At 40.5% G+C, this 19,556-nt stretch overlaps 1 protein-coding gene across 1 annotated transcript in view; it reads left to right on the forward strand.

The window, feature by feature from the left end:
• Positions 1-10,689: 10,689 nt before the first annotated feature.
• The window catches only part of LOC133570604 (uncharacterized), a 100,462-nt gene continuing 91,595 nt past the window's right edge, over positions 10,690-19,556 (forward strand). The window contains exon 1 of the mRNA XM_061923288.2: positions 10,690-11,063. Within this exon, the coding sequence (XP_061779272.1) occupies positions 10,877-11,063 (187 nt within the window). The 5' untranslated portion in view covers positions 10,690-10,876. The remainder of the gene's footprint in view (positions 11,064-19,556) is intronic.

Consider the following 19,556-nt stretch of genomic DNA (forward strand, 5'->3'; position numbering starts at 1 on the left):
TAATGGTTGACGGTTGATTATATGACCGAAATAAACTTATTTCATTAATTCATTCATTCATTCATTCATTTATAGATTAGATAGTTTGAAATATGGAAGTATTACATAAATATAATTCACTTCACTTCACTTGGGGATAAAAATAACTTCCCAAAAAATGCTCAGTCGCGATTTACAGTATATTCTCTCTTTATCTTATTTACTTATTTACACTACAGACATCCAGCAGCCCCCTCACATTAAAGAGGAAGAGGAGGATCCAAAGTCCCCACCCCCCACACACACACATTAAAGAGGAAGAGGAGGAAGTGTGGATCACTCAGGAGGGAGAGTGTGTTGTAGGGCAGGAGGAGGATGATGTCAGCAAGTTTCCACTGACTGTTGTCTCTGTGAAGACTGAAGAGCATGAAGACAAAGCACCTGAGTCCTCACAGCTTCATCACAGTCCAAGTAAGCACATATCATTTTATTCTCAGGGCATTCAATCCATCACAACTGGACTGTTCACTTTGTCTTAGAAGACTCATCCAAGTAGGCTTCATCACTTCATGCTCATATACTTCAAGTCTTAAATCTAATCATTGGAATTTAGAGGGGAACTGCTCCTTTTTGGGGGAATGTTTTCTGTTGTTCACAATCATTATAAAAGACCTGACAATGGATATATATATATTTTACACTCTAACTCATAAATCTACAAACCCCGTTTCCATATGAGTTGGGAAATTGTGTTAGATGTAAATACAAACGGAATACAATGATTTGCAAATCCTTTTCAACCCATATTTAGTTGAATGCACTACAAAGACAAGATAATTGATGTTCAAACATCATACAAACCCATACCATCACAGATGCTGGCTTTTGAACTTTGCGTTGATAACAGTCTGGGTGGTTCGCTTTCCCTTTGGTCCAGATGACACTATGTCGAATATTTCCAAAAACAATTTGAAATGTGGACCCGTCAGACCACAGAACACTTTTCCACTTTGCATGAGTCCATCTTAGATGATCTCGGGCCCAGAGAAGCCGGCGGCGTTTCTGGATGTTGTTGATAAATGGCTTTCGCTTTGCATAGTAGAGCTTTAACTTGCACTTACAGATGTAGCGACCAACTGTATTTAGTGAAAGTGGTTTTCTGAAGTGTTCCTGAGCCCATGTGGTGATATCCTTTAGAGATTGATGTCGGTTTTTGATACAGTGCCGTCTGAGGGATCGAAGGTCACGGTCATTCAATGTTGGTTTCCGGCCATGTCACATACGTGCAGTGATTTCTCCAGATTCTCTGAACCTTTCGATGATAATATGGACCGTAGATGTGGAAATCCCTAAATTTCTTGCAATTGCACTTTGAGAAACGTTGTTCTTAAACTGTTTGACTATTTGCTCACGCAGTTGTGGACAAAGGGGTGTACCTCGCCCCATCCTTTCTTGTGAAAGACTGACCATTTTTTGGGAAGCTGTTTTTATACCCAATCATGGCACCCACCTGTTCCCAATTAGCCTGCACACCTGTGGGATGTTCCAAATAAGTGTTTGATGAGCATTCCTCAACTTTATCAGTATTTATTGCCACCTTTCCCAACTTCTTTGTCACGTGTTACTGGCATCAAATTCTAAAGTTAATGATTATTTGCAAAAAAAAAAAAAAAAGTTTATCAGTTTGAACATCAAATATGTTGTGTTTGTAGCATATTCAACTGAATATGGGTTGAAAATGATTTGCAAATCATTGTATTCCGTTTATATTTATATCTAACACAATTTCCCAAATCATATGGAAACGGGGTTTGTAAAAAAAAGTCCACATGCAGTGGAGCCAATGGGAGGTCCTCTATAACCATCCAAAAAGTGCCAACCATACTCCATTTGCATTTCGTGGCTTGAATACCAACCAAGTATTAATGATATTGTTATTATAAGTGCTAACGCAGACAAACTATTTATAGCTTGTGGGTCTATGTTGACGTCACCGGCTGGTGAGCTCCTTCCTCGCCTCGGTGCTGGTGAAAGATTATTCCAAATCATGAATTATGCCTCTCACCTGGATAGTAGAAGGATGAAGATGTACTTTGACAAGTTGGTACCGTTTGACAGCCAATTTAGACACGGCAATGGCGAACGACACAAAAAGATGTTTGGTTTCACCCCTCTCTTCTGTGCGACGATTATGAATCACTGTTTATCTAAATGGGAATATAACAAGATTATATCAGTCTGTGTCATAGTCACAGCAGACCTTGTACAGTAGGTGATGTTTTTTGTTTGTTTGTTGGCTCTCATGAATTCTGTAGTGTGTAATATTCAGTAATCTTGTTAAAAAAAAAAAACGTTGTGATGTGTTTTTGAAATTAATGCGCTAATGAGCAAAAATATGTAAATACATATATACCTACATTTTTTGATAGTCGCTTCCGAATGCGTCGTTTTGGGGGTGGTCTTATTTACGTGGCTCACCTTGGACAGCGTTTTCTCCCCGTCATCTGTTGTAGCGGTGTAGCGTGCAAGGACGGGAGTGGAAGAAGTGTCAAAAGATGGAGCTAACTATTTTAATGACATTCAGACTTTACTTCAATCAATAACGAAGCAGCATCTCCTCATCCGTGGCTCACTAGTGCAACAACAACATTGGAAATGTGTCCCGTGAAAAACCGTCTGACCGGAAGTCTCTTATAACTAAAGTTACTTGGGTGAATAATATAAACTCACTACACCGGTATGTGTTAGTGCTTTACTGACATCATTTTACACTACTTTATATTAGAAATGGCAACAGCAGAGGGTGAATGTCCCATAACAAGAAGATAGGGAAAAAGAAGAAGCTTATGGCATCAGCATGGACGTGCGCACATTTTCAGGACTTCTGCAGATCCCAAATACACATCAGCAGGTACCAGAAGGTAAGAAAAGTTGGTTTTGCATAATATTGCGAAACAAAACGCCAGATAATATGTCTGCTAATGGGTGCCATTTTGTGGTCCTTATACACACACCATAGTAAAACTTGTATCTCTGACTACGGTAGCCGTAATGGTCCGACAATCCATCAAGCGGTGCGGCTTTTAAAGTCACACTAAAACATTTTGACAGATTTTTGTGTGTGTAACGTTCTTTATTTTCAATGGAACATAAAAAGTTTTGTTGTTTAATGGCGTCATATTGCAGTCTACAGGTATCTCTTATGTGTGACTACCATCTACTGGTCACACTTATCATTAACCTTGTACTAAAGAAAATTGCTTCGAGGTCGGTAAGCACAACCAGAATTATGCCGTACATTAGGCGCACCGGGCTATAAGGCGCACAGTCGAGTTTTGAGAAAATGAAAGTATTTTAAGTGCGCCTTATAGTCTGAAAAATACGGTACATGAACAAAGTGAGCCTTTTGTCAGTCATTTTCAATCTTTGTTTCGGCTACTTGCAATTCTCCTCCACACGTTTTCCTGTGTACAGTAGTATTAGTAGTGTTAGTGTTCATGTTGGAGGTGGAACTAGTCATTTTAATACAACGCTGAATTTTAATGTACACATTGCTTTGAAACTGTAGGAGAATGATTTTTATTCAAGTCCTCGTATCAGCTGGCATTTGACACATACCCCCATATGGCTGCCGGGGGATATGCCTGTTGTATGATTCTTTCATTTTGGGCCTTTTAGAATCAGCATGTCTTCGTCTATTTGTGTCAAGAAGGTAAAATTAGGTCTGAAAACCTTTTGACAAGTGGACTTCATGTCCATTAGGTATTTTCAAAGTGTAGAATGCCATCCACCTTAAACAGAATATTCTACTTTGAAAGTAAACTGGATCATTTTTTTTGTGTTTATGCATGACTTCTTGTCCCACACGAGCAGATTTTAGCTCAATTGAACCGCCTTAATGTCGACCACTAAATATAGAAGTCAGGCGGTGGAAACTGACATGTTGACTTCAAAACAAAAAACGGAACGAGTCTGTCGCTGTGGCGCCGCCATTTCACATCCAGTGGAAATCCCCGGTTACACTTACAAACGTTGCTTGGCGAGATAAATGACGTAACCATACTTGGGGTTCAAGGCACGAAGCAAAAGGAAATACACTTTCAACCCACAGCACTCGCAGTGAGCAAACTTGACCACAAGATGGCGCCATAGCAGAGACAACAATACAGAATACAGATTTACATTGTAAACAACCTCATATTTTTCCAACTTTATACATCAGTAACTGACAATACAATCACAGGGGGCGCTGGAGCCTATCCCAGCTGCACTCGGGCAAAAGGGAATTTATGGCAATATAGATTTTAGGCCATTTTGCCCACCCCTTGTAAAAAGTGGTTTTCTTTTCCTGTGAATAATGTTGTAAACAGCAGTGTGTTTGTTTTCAGGCCAATTCATATACTAACTTGTTATTTTAAGTACATGTAAACCAGGGGTGTCAAACTCAAATACAGAGTGGGCCAAAATGTAAAAGTGAACAAAGCCGCGGGCCAAGGTTGAACAAATTAACCTTTTAATAGGGACCCAAACAAGTTTTGCATTAAATATTGAACAAGCAAGGCTTATATAACTTTATAGTGACATGCAAAATCCAGTTTCAAATAATAATAATAATAATTAAAAAATATCAATGGCATATCAAATACAATTTAAATAAAAATTGAATGCCTCTTTTCTATTTGCAGCCGTCTGAGGTACATATATACATTAACTTTTTCCACAGGCTAATACATTTGAAAATACCAGTAAAATAATGAATAAACCAACCATTCAGGACTTTAAACTGCTCAGTTTGCAACACACTGATCTAATCTGATGTGCCCAAGCCAGATGCCTGGCATCTTTTCTTGGATGCTAGTTCATTAATGTCGGGGCTCAGGCTTTGAGCTGAGGCAACCCTCATTATCGAACAAAGGTGTTCATCAGTCATTATATCTCGTATTCCACAGTCTTGGGGGCGTGCCTTGCAGGCACTGCTTTTAACGTCCTTTACGAGCTGATGTCACATCCGCTTTTCATCCCTTCGGACAACGTGCCCGCGCAGTCACAAGATGTGAGCGGCTTCAGTACGCACACACATGTAAATGCAAAGCATACTTCATCAACAGCGATACAGTTTACACAGAGTGGCTGTATAGCAACTTTAACATTGTTAGAAATATACGCCACACTGTGAATCCACACCAAACAAGAATGACGAACACATTTCGGGAGAACATCCGCACAGTAACACAACATAAACACAACAGAACAAATACCCAGAATCCCATGCAGCACTAACTCTTCCGGGACGCTACAATATACACCCCCGCTACCTCCAAACCCCGCCAAACCCCCTTACACACACACACATACACCTTGTAGCGTCAGGTTCCAGGTGTTGTGCCGGATAATGCACCCCCGGCGTAGAATGCACCCCCTGACGGGAGTGTTATATCAACTAAAGCCCACACTTAAAGTTTCCACGTGCAAGATTGAATGTATTTGAAAAAGTTATTTAATAAGAAGCCAAAAGTGCAAAAACAATAATGTTCGTGTTGGAGGAGTTGCGAATGAATGAAATATGAAATTTGTGCTGCAGTCGCTGCTGGGCCACAACATTAGGTACACCTGCAGACCGAGAAAATCTGGACATTTTTCAAGCATGTTTGTCATTTTGTGTCCTGCAGACGTCTGTGAAGAACAACTTCTGCCTGAAAAACAGGAGAGTAGCTTCAGGATGTTGAAGGAGGATCCACCACAGAGGAAGACCAGGCACCACGGACCCTCTGGCGTCTCCTTTTCCTCTTTGACACAGACCCTTCCCTGTAAAAAGGAAGAGGAAGACTCACTGACACCCCACATTAAAGAGGAAGAGGAGGAACACAGCATCAGTCAGGAGGGAGATCATATTGAAGGACTGGTGGAGTTCCCAGTGACTGGTGTCCCTGTGAAGAGTGAAGATGATGAGGTCAAAGGTGAAAGTGAGGAGAAGAGAGAGGCGGAGCCTCCAAGCAGCAGCTCAACACAACACATGACAACAGAAGCTGATGGAGACCACTGTGGAGGATCACAAGCAGACAAGATCTTAGCTCCACTATCAGATAGTGAGGACACAACGTCACACTCTCCTGACACTGATGATGAAGACTCTAAAGATGATGCAACATGTCACACTGACAACACTCACTTTACATGTTCTCACTGTGACAAAACCTTTAAGTACCATAGTGATCTGAAAAGACACATGAGAATACACACTGGAGAAAAACCTTTTTCCTGTTCAGTGTGTGATTCAAGTTTTGCACGGATTCGAGATTTGAAAAGTCACATTAGAAGACACACTGGAGAAAAAGTGTTGAGTTGCAGTGTGTGTGATGAAAGATTCTCTCATGAGTACCAACATAACAAACACAAGTGTGCTGGTGAGAACAGCAGCAGTAAAATAGAAAAGTGTTGCGCAGACCTCCACCAGGCCAAATCTCCCAGTAGTAAAGAATCCCTCAAAAGAAGGCAGAATCCAAATGATGATCAGGATCAACATCAAAATCTAATCACTTGTTCCTTATCCCATTTCTGACATGTCCTGAAAGTTTCATTAACATCTGACTATACTTTTTTTTGTTTTGATTCCAACTAAATGACAATCAAACAAACCCCAAATCACTTTTAGTTACTTTTCAATTACTTCAATAGCAAACATGTAAATATGTTTCTTAGTTACACATCCTGGAAAACAACATCCACACAACAGTTTATATTTATTATCCATTCTTACTAATATTTTTAATTGTGTACTAACACATCACTTTGTACTTCTGCTAACATTTAAGAAGTGATGATGATGATATGGTTCAGTGTGCCCTTTCACAGGCTTGCTGTCTCCAAAACAAGTCTCCACCATGGTGGTGCCAGCCGTCATACTACTTGTACAATATAATTATGCACACCTTTTGTAAGATAGACATTTTTGTTTGTACTAGCAGATTCAAACCAGCGCTGTATCCTTTGCATGTGACCTTGTAGAATAAACTGTCTGTTTTTTAGGACTAATGGTCTGATTCTTTGTGGTGTTTTAACAAAAATAAAAGTCTATTCTTTCAATTGGTGCCTTGACCCAGATTGGCTGACACTGAGGACTCGAAATGTGTTATTTTGCAAGAAGATCTAGGCCCCTCTTGTATTCAGATTTATTGATAAAGACTTTAAGTACAGATGCCTTGAAGGGCTGCATGACCCACAAGAACATCACTGGTCTGATATCATGTCTCACAACGGTCGTTAATGACTTGGAGATGGTCCTCCTTGTGAGTCATGAAGTGCATTGTCATCAGCGAAAGAGCCTTGAAGATGATTTTTTCTTGTGTCTTTGCAGCGAAACATCTCAGATCAAACACGGATTCGTCTTGGTATCTGAAGTAGACGCCAATGCCAAGGTCCTTGACAGCATGGGGGATGACTTACATGAAGAAGAGGTTGACGGTTCACACCATTACTGATCCCAAAGCTGCCAGTATAGTCCCCGTTTGAGAGGACCTGACCAATCATGTCATCGTGAGAGAGACTTATCATTATTGTGAACTTTTCTGGGCCACCCAATTTTGCCAACATAGACCAGAGTGCTTCACAATTCACTGTGTCAAAATCCTTGGTTAGTTCAACAAAGACCTACAGGTCCATCTGTTGCTCAATACACTTTTCTGGGAGTTGGCATATCACAAATACCAGGTCAACAGTGCTTCTGCCCGGACAGAAACCACATTGTGATTCTCATGAATACCATCTGTTAGTCTATTTTAGCAGGACACAAGCTTGAATCTTTCCATCGATAGAGAGAAGCGATATACCTCTGTAGTTACCACAGTCTGAATTTCTGTCATTTTTTAAAACATAATATGACAATGGTGGCATCTCCAAGGTCAGGCTATGTATTTCCTTTGTCCCAAATGGTTAACAGGATGTTGTGAAATACCTTGAAGGCTGTGGGTCCCAAGGCTTTGTACACTTCGGCAGGTATGCCATTCTGAACTGCTGCTTTACCACAGCGTGTCTGGTCCATGGCAGTTCTCACTTTCCCCCAGTAGGAGGGAGGTACAGGCACACCTTAGTTGGCTTCTGTGGTATCTGTTGTAATGCCTCTTGGTCAACAGCAGGTGGTCTGTTGAGGAACTGACTAACGAGTTCTTCCCAACGCCCACTGATCCAAGATTTGCTCTTTAATTTGGTGGATGCATCGACAGAGAGAGGACATGCAGTGCCCCCTTTGGCTGGACCAAAGATGACTTTGAGACGGCTGAAGAGCATTTTGAAGTTGATAGAGTCTGCGTAACGCTGGATTTCCTCAGCTTTTGACTCCCACCAAATGTATTGCATAGAGCAAAGCTCTCTTTGGACTTTGGCTTGACAGTCTTTGAATCTGTCATGGCGGGATCCACAGGTCAATAGAGGCCCTTCTTTTTTTCATCAAATTGCGCCTGTACAGCCATGTTGTACTGATCAAACTAGTCTTGATTAATTATCTGCTTCTTGCCAAACACAGCTTGTGCAGTCGCTGTTACTACGTCCCTGAAGTGGGTCCATTAGTTTGGTGTACTGCCTGTAAGGGGTCCTTTTGAATCCAATTCTGGGTCCAAGCTGGTGGGGGAGGGAAGTTTGGCTGTATTAAAAGATGCTTTGATAACCCATGCCTATACTTTTATGTAGTACTCATTGGGCTAAATCCAGAACCTTGGTTATTAGTTTTCCTGCCATCTTATGTGTCTTAAACAAAGTTCCTTGAATCCTAAAACTCCCCCAGCCGGATACTCACCAGAACCCCCTTAGTCCAGTACATCACCCTGGTCTTGCAGCAACTCCACTGGCTCCTCGTCAAAGACCGTAGCCAATTTAAGATCATTCTTACTTTCAAGATTATCCACAACCTCGCCCCGTCATATCTTCATATCTTTGGAACTTTAAAAGTATTTGAAAACGTGACATCTTTGAAGGACAAACTTTGAAATACTTTTTGGGAGTTGCTTGTAGATGTGCAACATGTAGAAGTAAGACCTATGCTGACCCGCATGTATCAAATAAAGTAGAGGAATGTAATACAGTTATTTCTGTCAGGAGCTGGAATGCAGCTTATCGACGTGACCCCAAGGATGCAGAGAAAATACTCACATGGAGTGGAGGAAAGAACAGAAAACTTAACCACAATAGGAGTGAAGGAAAACAAAAGAAGGCGAGTGCAGAAGTAAATGCACAAGAGACGGAACTAATTTTGTACCGGAAACATCAAACATACGCGAAGCAATGATCCGACGCTGTCTGGTTGACAATCTGGACTGAAATAGGAGATTGATTGTCAAGTGGGTACAGGTGTGTCCTGGTTGCATATCAGGCAGCTGGTGTGGAAGCCTGTGAACAGCACGAGGAAGTGAAAAACACCAAATAAGGGCACAGGACAGGAACTTATATACCACATACAGATAACAGGCAAATTTAAGTCCAAAACAGTTACAAAGATGTAACAATTTCCTCACTTTCGGACGAAGATATAAACCGCTATTCTCTCTGGTCGGTGGAACCAATCAGATGTTAGGACCCGCCCACTGACTTTGATGGCTGAGTTTGAAAGATAAAATACATTTATGTATTTAATTCCATTTGTAATGAATTATCACATTTAAGTAATTATTTAAAGATGTATTTATTTGTTTAGTTTTTGTCCCATTTGACCCTCCATATTTTTGGAACAGCAAGACTTCCACAATATGGACTCATTTAGCCTTTTCAAATCAAGAACACACTTATTCCAGAATGCTTATTCACTTTAATTTCATCTATTTCTAGTTTCTTCTCTAAACTGACATTTTCTGTTTTATATTGTTCAATGTTGTAATGTTTGTATCGTCTCTAGAAAGGCACCTTATAAATAACCTTGATTATTATTATTCATATTATTCTTAAACAGAGGATTTGGTCCTTTCACATCATCTACAACCTTTTTTTTTCTTCCTGAGAACTTTAAAAAAAACAACTTGAATGGCGGAGATTTACTCATTTTTTGTCATGTTTATTTTCATAGCTTCTTTCAAGCCAAACAAAGAAATAATATTATTTTGCCAGAGCACATTTGTATCACTACTAGAGGTATTTTGTCAAAAATAAAGGATTTTGCGTTTTATTAATATGAGCAGCAACATTTCAATGGTTCTATATGTAGGACTTTACAATACTGTACTGCCATCTACTGGTGACTTTTGACTATCGCACGATAAATTGACGTGTAGGCGAGAAGTAGTAGATTAGTTTCACTTTCACTTTGCCTTTTACCTCATTTTTCATTATCATCAGAATAAAACACAGGACCAAAATGTAGCGTTTTATTGGTGAATAATACAACAATATATACATCATTTTAGTTCATGTAACAATTACTACAAAATGATACAATTAATGATTTTATTACAAACAACAGTTTTAACAAAGTCAATAATGCAAAATATATGTAGAAAATCAAAAAGTGATCACGCTCCTGATTTACTACAAAGCTTTGAGTCTTCTGCGCATGACACATCTCGCGAGAGCAGAGCAGTCATAGACGAGAGCAGAACCGTCTTGTAACGTCAAGCGTGCCAACTGTCGTGAAAGCACATTGACGCAGAAAGAAGCTAGAAGGACGCTAATAAGTCAGTCTTATTATTTGTTCTCCAGTTTGAAATATTTACGTCGTAAAAAAATACATATTTGAGTCTTTATTTTAAGGATAAAATCGTCTCGATGTGCTAGAAGCACTTTGCTGCTTCTCGTGCTCGTTTATTGTTAGTTAGCTTAGCTCGCTAGTTAGCTTAGCTTGTTAGCTGCTAACAGAAGTTATCAACACATCGCTAAGTAGAGATCAAGTGTGAGGGTAAAGTGTTGTGATTGTGTGAAAATGTCTACATTACACATGTTGAGAGCGTTGGTGGATCAGCGACTAACTGCTGCCGTTGAAGAAATATTTGTAGTGTTAGAAAGAACGATAGCAGAATACGAGGCGGAACTTTCTAGAACAAAGGAGGAGAACAATCGACTACTGGACGCTGTTTTCAAGAAACATCAAGTTGTGTTACACAGAACAGGTTTGTTGACTTCTTACTCTCACATCTTTACTAATTTTATATTTGATTATTAACACCTTTCTTCAATAGATGGTCAATCAGTGGTCTAGTGGTTAGAGTGTCCGCCCTGAGATGGTTAGGTTGTGAGTTCAAACCCCCGGCCGAGTCATACCAAAGACTATAAAAATGTGAGCCATTACCTCCCTGCTTGGCACTCAGCATTAAGGGTTGGAATTTGGGGTTAAATCACCAAAAATGATTCCCGGGCGCGGCCACCGCTGCTGTTCACTGCTCCCCTCACCTCCCAGGGGATGATCAAGGGTGATGGGTCAAATGCAGAGAATATTTTGCCACACCTACTGTGTGTGTGACAATCATTGGTACTTTAATTTCAACTTAATAGGAAGATGGTTTGTCTTGTGGAGATGATGCAATGCTTTCATTTAGATTCTTCATGAAAACGAGACAGTTTGAGGTTGATGTTCCTCTCAGTTTGTAACAATGTGTGATTGTTTTTGAAGGAGTTATGAGGAGTTTGCATAAGAAAGGCTACACTTTCATCACGGTACACATTCACTGCTCAGTGTTTCCCCCAGAAAATGTGTTAGTTAAGGTGGTGGGAGGGGGCGTCTCCCGGGATAGGCGGCCTGTCGCCACCATCACGTCTCCACCTCATCGCTGCCACCACAGCCTGGGGGGGCAATAGACTACAGACTCTGAAAACATTGAACACATTGTTTATTAAAAAATAACCAAATAACAATATATTATAATAAATAAAAATATTAGAGAAATAAAGAAGCCTACAATTTTTGGTTGTGTTTTCCGCTCCATTGGCAGAATGGCGATATACGATATATCTCCATATTTTTTCCATAAAGTACAAACAAAACACAAAACAGTCCTAGTTACCTGAGATACTAAGTATGTCATTATTAGTAAGTCAATATTTTGACTTAGTAATTTGATGTTAGTTTGTCTAAATTGTCAGACGATTGCTTCTCTGATGTCTCCATCATGTCCAGAAGTCTCTTCTTTATCTGGACGTCGTCTTCTACTGCATTCAGCAACTTTGTCTCCATTGGAAGTTTTCCTTTTAGTCTGTCATGCTTGTGGCTGTTGAGTTTTGCTTAGTGAAAAAAAAAGAAATTATGAGGATTTTTACAAAATGACATTCAACAATCATGAATACATTATTTGGGATAAAGCCACTTTAGCACAGGTGTAAGATAGTGACATGTTATTTACAACATGTCAAATGGCCCTCAACATCGTCAGGAAACAATGTGTGTCAATAAAACACTTAAAGATATTTTATTTTGACAGAAATTTTTTTTTTAATGCAACTGCAGTTTACTTAACTCAATATTATTTATTACAAGAAACTACTCAAATCATTTTTAATACAAGCCTATTTAAATACATCTAAAACAGCTGAACTTTAATTTATGCTTGCCATCTTGACTTCTGATTCCAAAGCAAGTATTTTTGTCACACTGTTGTCAAACAATGATCATATTCAAACAAATTTGATTCCACATTGTTGAAAGTGGTCATCTGAGAGCATTTGGAATTGCAGTGCAGTTCATATAAAAATGTTTTGATGCCACATCTATCTGCCTTTTAACAATATTACTTCCTAGCAATGAAGTTAGCGCCCACATACCTGAAGTAGAGCTCTTCTCTCTTTCACCACAGAAGATTGTGGATTGTTCCTATTGGAATCTTGCTGCTCTTGTACATCATTGGGCATATCTTTGTCTGTGACCAGGCTGTCAAGGGTGAATGGAGAATCCCAACTCCTGTGAGAGCTTGTGTCAATATCTGATGTTTCTATTCCAAATGGAATGGGTGTAGTTGATGGAGAACCGCCCCAGATCTGCTGGCATAGTTGGAAGTACAGCAAAACAACTCTAGCGTAACCACTTCTTCTTCCACCTGCGTCCACTGCTTGTCTGTACTTTCCACCAATCACTTTCAGTTTAGTGTCGATAGTTGTTTTTGTCATGTCCTCTTTCCGATGAGGAAATTCCTCAGATGTCCCTCCAAGTCCGTACCGTTCCAAAATAGGGTAATAATGTCACCAGACTTGGACTGGCAAGTTTACCAGTCAACACTTTGTTGACTTTTGTTAACTTTAAGCTCCAAGACGATGCTTAAAAGTAGCTCTACTTCTCTGTCAGTCCACATATATAATTCTTTGTTGCCGTGACCCGCCATTTTTTGCTATATGCCGCCTCCAGAAATGACGTTTTGGATGTTTCTGATTGGCTAAAATGGTCTTAAGTCCTAGGCTACAGTGCCCCCAGTATTTTGGCATGTGTATGACACTCAGTGTATGCGTTTGCTTGGGGACAGTAATAGTTTCTTTAAATGCTGCCGTGTGGCTGGAGATCCTGTAAAGACGTTAGTTTAGGCGGTGGCTCTTTGTTGTTAAGGCGGCCGCCTTAACAACAAAACGCTGCGGGAAACCCTGCTGCTACAAAAAAGCCTGAGATGGTTTCAGTTGAAATATTTTTTAACTCACATTACTATGTAGAAATTAGCATTTAAAATAAATAAATGATAAATGGGTTGTACTTGTATAGCGCTTTTCTACCTTCAAGGTACTCAAAGCGCTTTGACACTACTTCCACATTTACCCATTCACACACACATTCACACACTGATGGAGGGAGCTGCCATGCAAGGCGCTAACTAGCACCCATCAGGAGCAAGGGTGAAGTGTCTTGCTCAGGACACAACGGACATGACGAGGTTGGTACTAGGTGGGGATTGAACCAGGGACCCTCGGGTTGCGCACGGCCACTCTTCCACTGCGCCACGCCGTCCCTAAATACAAATATACTGCAAGAAAATAAATAAAATTATAATTTACAAAAAGCAAAAGGCTTTGTATAGTCCCAGTTACGAGTAGCCGCAACCTGTAATGTATTCTCTTTTTGATAGGGAGTTCCACATTTTGGTGGGATAGCAGGAAAACGATTTAGAACCTTTTTCGTAGTGAAATCTGTGTTGAATGTCATTTGTACAACTACCTCTAGGTAGTTGCAATTAGGGATGTCCCGATCCAGGTTTTTGCACTTCCGATCCGATACCGATATTGTTTTTGCACTTCCGATCCGATACCGATACTGACCGATACCAATACTGACCGATACTGGCCTATCCGAGCATGTATTAAAGTTTAAAGTTATTTAGCCTACTTAGTTGTCAGAATCATGTTGGAAATGGTTTTAGTACTCTTGATAACAACTAGCCAGCTGAATTAGGGGAGTTTGAATAATACACAATGGTTGGTAACAAGAAACTGACCTGTTTATTCAAGGATAAACACAAAATAGACAGAATTATACATGACAAACAGAAATGGCATCATTGAACTAGGGCTGGGCGATATGGCCTTTTTTTAATATTGCGATATTTTAAGGCCATATTGCGATACACGACATATATGTGGATATTTTGCCTTAGCCTTGAATGAACACTTGATGCATATAATGACAGCAGTATGATGATTCTATGTGTCTACATTAAAACATTCTTCTTCATACTGCATTAATATATGCTACTTTTAAACTTTCATGCAGAGAAGGAAATCACAACTAAAAAAATCACTATTTTTTCATACGGTGTTTATCTGGAAATGTTTGCCTCAGCATTTTGATGGTGTGGACGTGTGGCACCGAATGGAGATAAGCGTCTCGACAGACGTTACAACATTTGAACAATGATGACGAAAACTGTTTTCTCTGTCGTGTCCGTGTGTCGAAAATTGTTATGCGCTTATTTTTTCATTTGATTTTGTGCGTGGCATAGATTTGCCGTGCGCAGAGGACGCTTGAGCAGTGCGCAATTTATGGCGTCACATTAATGCCAAAAATCCAAGCGCATAAAAACTGTTATCGCGCGCTGATTCTCCACTTCGCGCGCACGCGCGACACTCTTTTGCGCGCGCGTGGTGCCTTTTTGCGCGCGCGTTGTGCCTTTTTGCGTGCGCGCGATGCCTTTCTGCGCCAGGAGTACACAGAGAGCGCACAGACCGAGACGGCGCGCGTGCAGAAAGGCACCGCGCGCGCGCCGTCTCGGTCTGTGCGCTCTGTGTACTCCTGGCATCTCTCCTCGCGCTGTCATGTTTCTTTTTGGCACTTTGGGGGCGGGTATGCTTAGACGGCCCCTCCTTTCTGATTGGCTCTGAGCATTTTTCATATGACCAATCATTCTCCCGCGTAGCAACGTTGTAGCCATCTTACCTCGGACATCTAGCCTCAATCATTACATTGATGTCAATGGTACATGTACTAATTAAATGACCAAAACTTGCTCGATTTTCGACCAATTTACAAACGGTTTGCCTTGTTACAAATCTTATTACATGTAGATATGACATAGGATGCTGTACCTGTTGAAATTACCTCTTTCGCTTTAAAAAAAAAAAGACTTAATTGTGCAACATAGTTGTGTAGGGTCAGTGTTAGTCAGTTCTCTGATTATTTTAAACTGTTTCAGAATACATTATTAAAAGGCTATTTTTAACATTTTAAAAACAAAATTCAAATATTATTTCATTACTTTTATGGCTGAATCAAAAGAAATTCCATAAATTAGAAAACAAATGTTCAAGAAGAAGTGAAATGATAAAATAATGTTATGGTTGGATGTTATTGCTGGTGGACCAGTTCTGGCTGAAAGATGTGATAATGGTGTTTGTTGTCTTATTATTTATTTGGGTCACATTTTGTATTACCCTGTATTGTGTTTATGTGGTATGAAATAACCTTCATCAGAGCGCGACATGTTTTTATCCACTTCTTCCTCCGTAAATCTTGATACATATTGACGATGACCCGCCCTGCTATACTTTTGATTGGCTCTGAACATTTTTCCCCCGACCAATCAGAAAGAAGGGGCCGTCTAAGCATACCCGCTCCCAAAGTGCCAAAACGAAACATGACAGCGCACAGACCGAGACGGCGCGCGCGCAAGAAAGCACCACGCGCGCGCAAAAGGGTGTCGCGCACGCGCACGAAGTGGAGAATCAGCGCGCGATAACAGTTTTTATGCGCTCGGATTTTTGGCACTAATGTGACGCCATAGCAATTGCACAGGCGCGCACGGCTGCGCTAGCACCACAGCTAACGTTAGCCATGCTGCTACCTCTCTGCTGGGAGGGGGCGTATACGTATGTGACGTATGACGTGACGTGTGTCGTGACAGTATGTGACGTATGACGTGACAGTATGTGACGTATGACGTGACAGTATGTGACGTATGACGTGACAGTATGTGACGTATGACGTGACAGTATGTGACGTATGACGTGACAGTATGTGACGTATGACGTGACAGTATGTGACGTGTGACGTGACAGTATGTGACGTGTGACGTGACAGTATGTGACGTGTGACGTGACAGTATGTGACGTGTGACGTGACAGTATGTGACGTGTGACGTGACAGTATGTGACGTGTGACGTGACAGTATGTGACGTATGACGTGACAGTATGTGACGTATGATGTGACAGTATGTGACGTGTGACGTGACAGTATGTGACGTGTGACGTGACAGTATGTGACGTATGACGTGACAGTATGTGACGTGTGACGTGACAGTATGTGACGTGTGACGTGACAGTATGTGACGTGTGACGTGACAGTATGTGACGTGTGACGTGACAGTATGTGACGTGTGACGTGACAGTATGTGACGTATGACGTGACAGTATGTGACGTATGACGTGACAGTATGTGACGTATGACGTGACAGTATGTGACGTGTGTAAGAAGGTGCGCTTGCTGTCTGTGAGAAGGAGAGACAGGAAAGATTGAGAAGAGCCTGTCGTGTAATGCCAGCAGCTAAAAGCAACTGCGTGAGAATCCAAAGACGTGTGGATGTGTTGAAGGTGTGCTGGAAAATGCGGAACGGAAATTAGGGAGCAGTAGAAAAGTGGAATGTATTATTTAAATCGGTGCGTTGGAAAACACGGACCGGAGTTTTTTTACAATTGGATCTGGATCGGCATTTTCCCATGCTTTGCCGATACGCATTTTTTGCAAATATCGGCGGCCGATCCGATCCAAATATCGGATCGGGACATCCCTAGTTGCAATACATGGGTATTTTAGTGGTATGGTGTATATTGTACACCAGACCAACTGCAAGAAACTGTACTCTGAAATGGTTGACGGAAGTGGGCGCGAGATGGGCGGTTGAGTAGAAGCCCAATCATTTTGTTTTGGCTGTCTGGAGTAGGGATGTCCCAATCCGATATTTGGATCAGATCGGCCGCCGATATTTGCAAAAAAATGCGTATCGGCAAGGCATGGGAAAATGCCGATCCAGATCCAGTTAAAAAAACTCCGCTCCGTGTTTTCCAACGCACCTATTTAAATAATACATTCCACTCTTCTGCTGCTCCCTATAATTTCCGTTCCGCATTTTCCAGCACACCTTCAACACATCCACAGGTCTGTGGATTCTAACGCAGTTGCTTTTAGCTGCTGGCATTACACGACATGCTCTTCTCACTCTTTTCTGTGTCTGTGCTTCTCACAGACAGCAAGCGCACCTTCTTACACACGTCACATACTGTCACGTCATACGTCACATACTGTCACATCATACGTCACATACTGTCACGTCATACGTCACATACTGTCACGTCATACGTCACATACTGTCACGTCATACGTCACATACTGTCACGACATACGTCACATACATATAAGCCCTCCCCGAGCAGAGAGGTAGCAGCATGGCTAACGTTAGCTGTGATGCTAGCGCAGCCGTGTGACCAACGTTCTTTCTAAGGTGCGCGCTTGTGCAATTGCGCACTGTTTAAACGTCCTCTGCGCATAGCAATTATATGCCACGCACAAAATCAAATAAAAAAATAAGCGCATAACAATTTTCGACACACGGACACGACAGAGAAAACAGTTTTCGTCATCATTGTTAAAATATTATAACGTCTGTCGAGACGCTTATCTCCGTTCGGTGCCAGACGTCCATACCATCAAAATGCCGAGGCAAAAATTTCCAGATCAACACCGTATGAAAAAATTAGTGATTTTTTTAGTTGTGATTTCCTTCTCTGCATGAAAGTTTAAAAGTAGCATATATTAATGCAGTATGAAGAAGAATGTTTTAATGTAGACATGCAAGCCTTAAAAGAAAATGTTGAAAATCAAGACTACATTTCCTGCAAATGGATGCATTTCTACCCTATATTTTAACTTTAGATTTATTCTCATACCAAACTCTTTTGGCTGTCTTTTTGACACTTACATCCGGCGCCCCCCTCCATACCCTGGATTATAAATAATGTAAATAATTCAATGTGATTATCTTGTGTGATGACTGTATTATGATGATAGTATATATCTGATAGTATATATCTGTATCATGAATCAATTTAAGTGGACCCCGACTTAAACAAGTTGAAAAACTTATTTGGGTGTTACCATTTAGTGGTCAATTGTACGGAATATGTACTTCACTGTGCAACCTACTAATAAAAGTCTCAATCAATCAATCAAAACACACAGAATCATCATACTGCTGTAAATATATGCATCAAGTGTTCATTCAAGGCTAAGGCAAAATATCGAGATAAATATTGTGTATCACAATATGGCCTTAAAATATCGCAATATTAAAAAAAGGCCATATCGCCCAGCCCTAGTTCAATGATGCCATTTCTGTTTGTCATGTATAATTCTGTCTATTTTGTGTTTATCCTTGAATAAACAGGTCAGTTTCTTGTTACCAACCATTGTGTATTATTCAAACTCTCCTAATTCAGCTGGCTAGTTGTTATCAAGAGTACTAAAACCCTTTTCAACATGATTCTGACAACTAAGTAGGCTAAATAACTTTAAACTTTAATACATGCTCGGATAGGCCATTATCGGTCAGTATCGGTATCGGTCAGTATCGGTATCGGATCGGAAGTGCAAAAACAATATTGGTATCGGATCGGAAGTGCAAAAACCTAGATCGGGACATCCCTAGTCTGGAGTTTGTTTTTCAGGGCTTTTAAGGCGTCACGGTACCAAACATGAACTCTGTAGTTAAAGTGGGGTTAATAAATGAGCGCTTGTGTTAGAGTCTTAAGTGTATTTCTACCTACCAGCGGGGTGATCCTACTGTGTAAGAACTAGGGATGTACGGTATACCGGTATTGGTATAGTACCGTGATACTAATGAATCATATTTGGTAATATACCGCCTTTAAAAAGTACAACTTCTATGATTATATCAATATTTTTTGGCATCACAACATCTTCTTTTGTTTAAAATAATATATTATGTTTATAAAGTCAGTAAATATGTCTTTGGACACATGAGGACTTTGAATATGACCAATGTATGATCCTGTAACTACTTGGTATCAGACTGATACCCAAATTTGTGGTATCATCCAAAACTAATGTGAAGTATCAAACAACAGAGGAATAAGTGATTATTAAATTTTAACAGAAGTGTAGATAGCACATGTTAAAACAGAAAAT

This window comes from Nerophis lumbriciformis, linkage group LG28 (genome assembly GCF_033978685.3).
Source record: "Nerophis lumbriciformis linkage group LG28, RoL_Nlum_v2.1, whole genome shotgun sequence".
NCBI classification, from domain to species: domain Eukaryota; kingdom Metazoa; phylum Chordata; class Actinopteri; order Syngnathiformes; family Syngnathidae; genus Nerophis; species Nerophis lumbriciformis.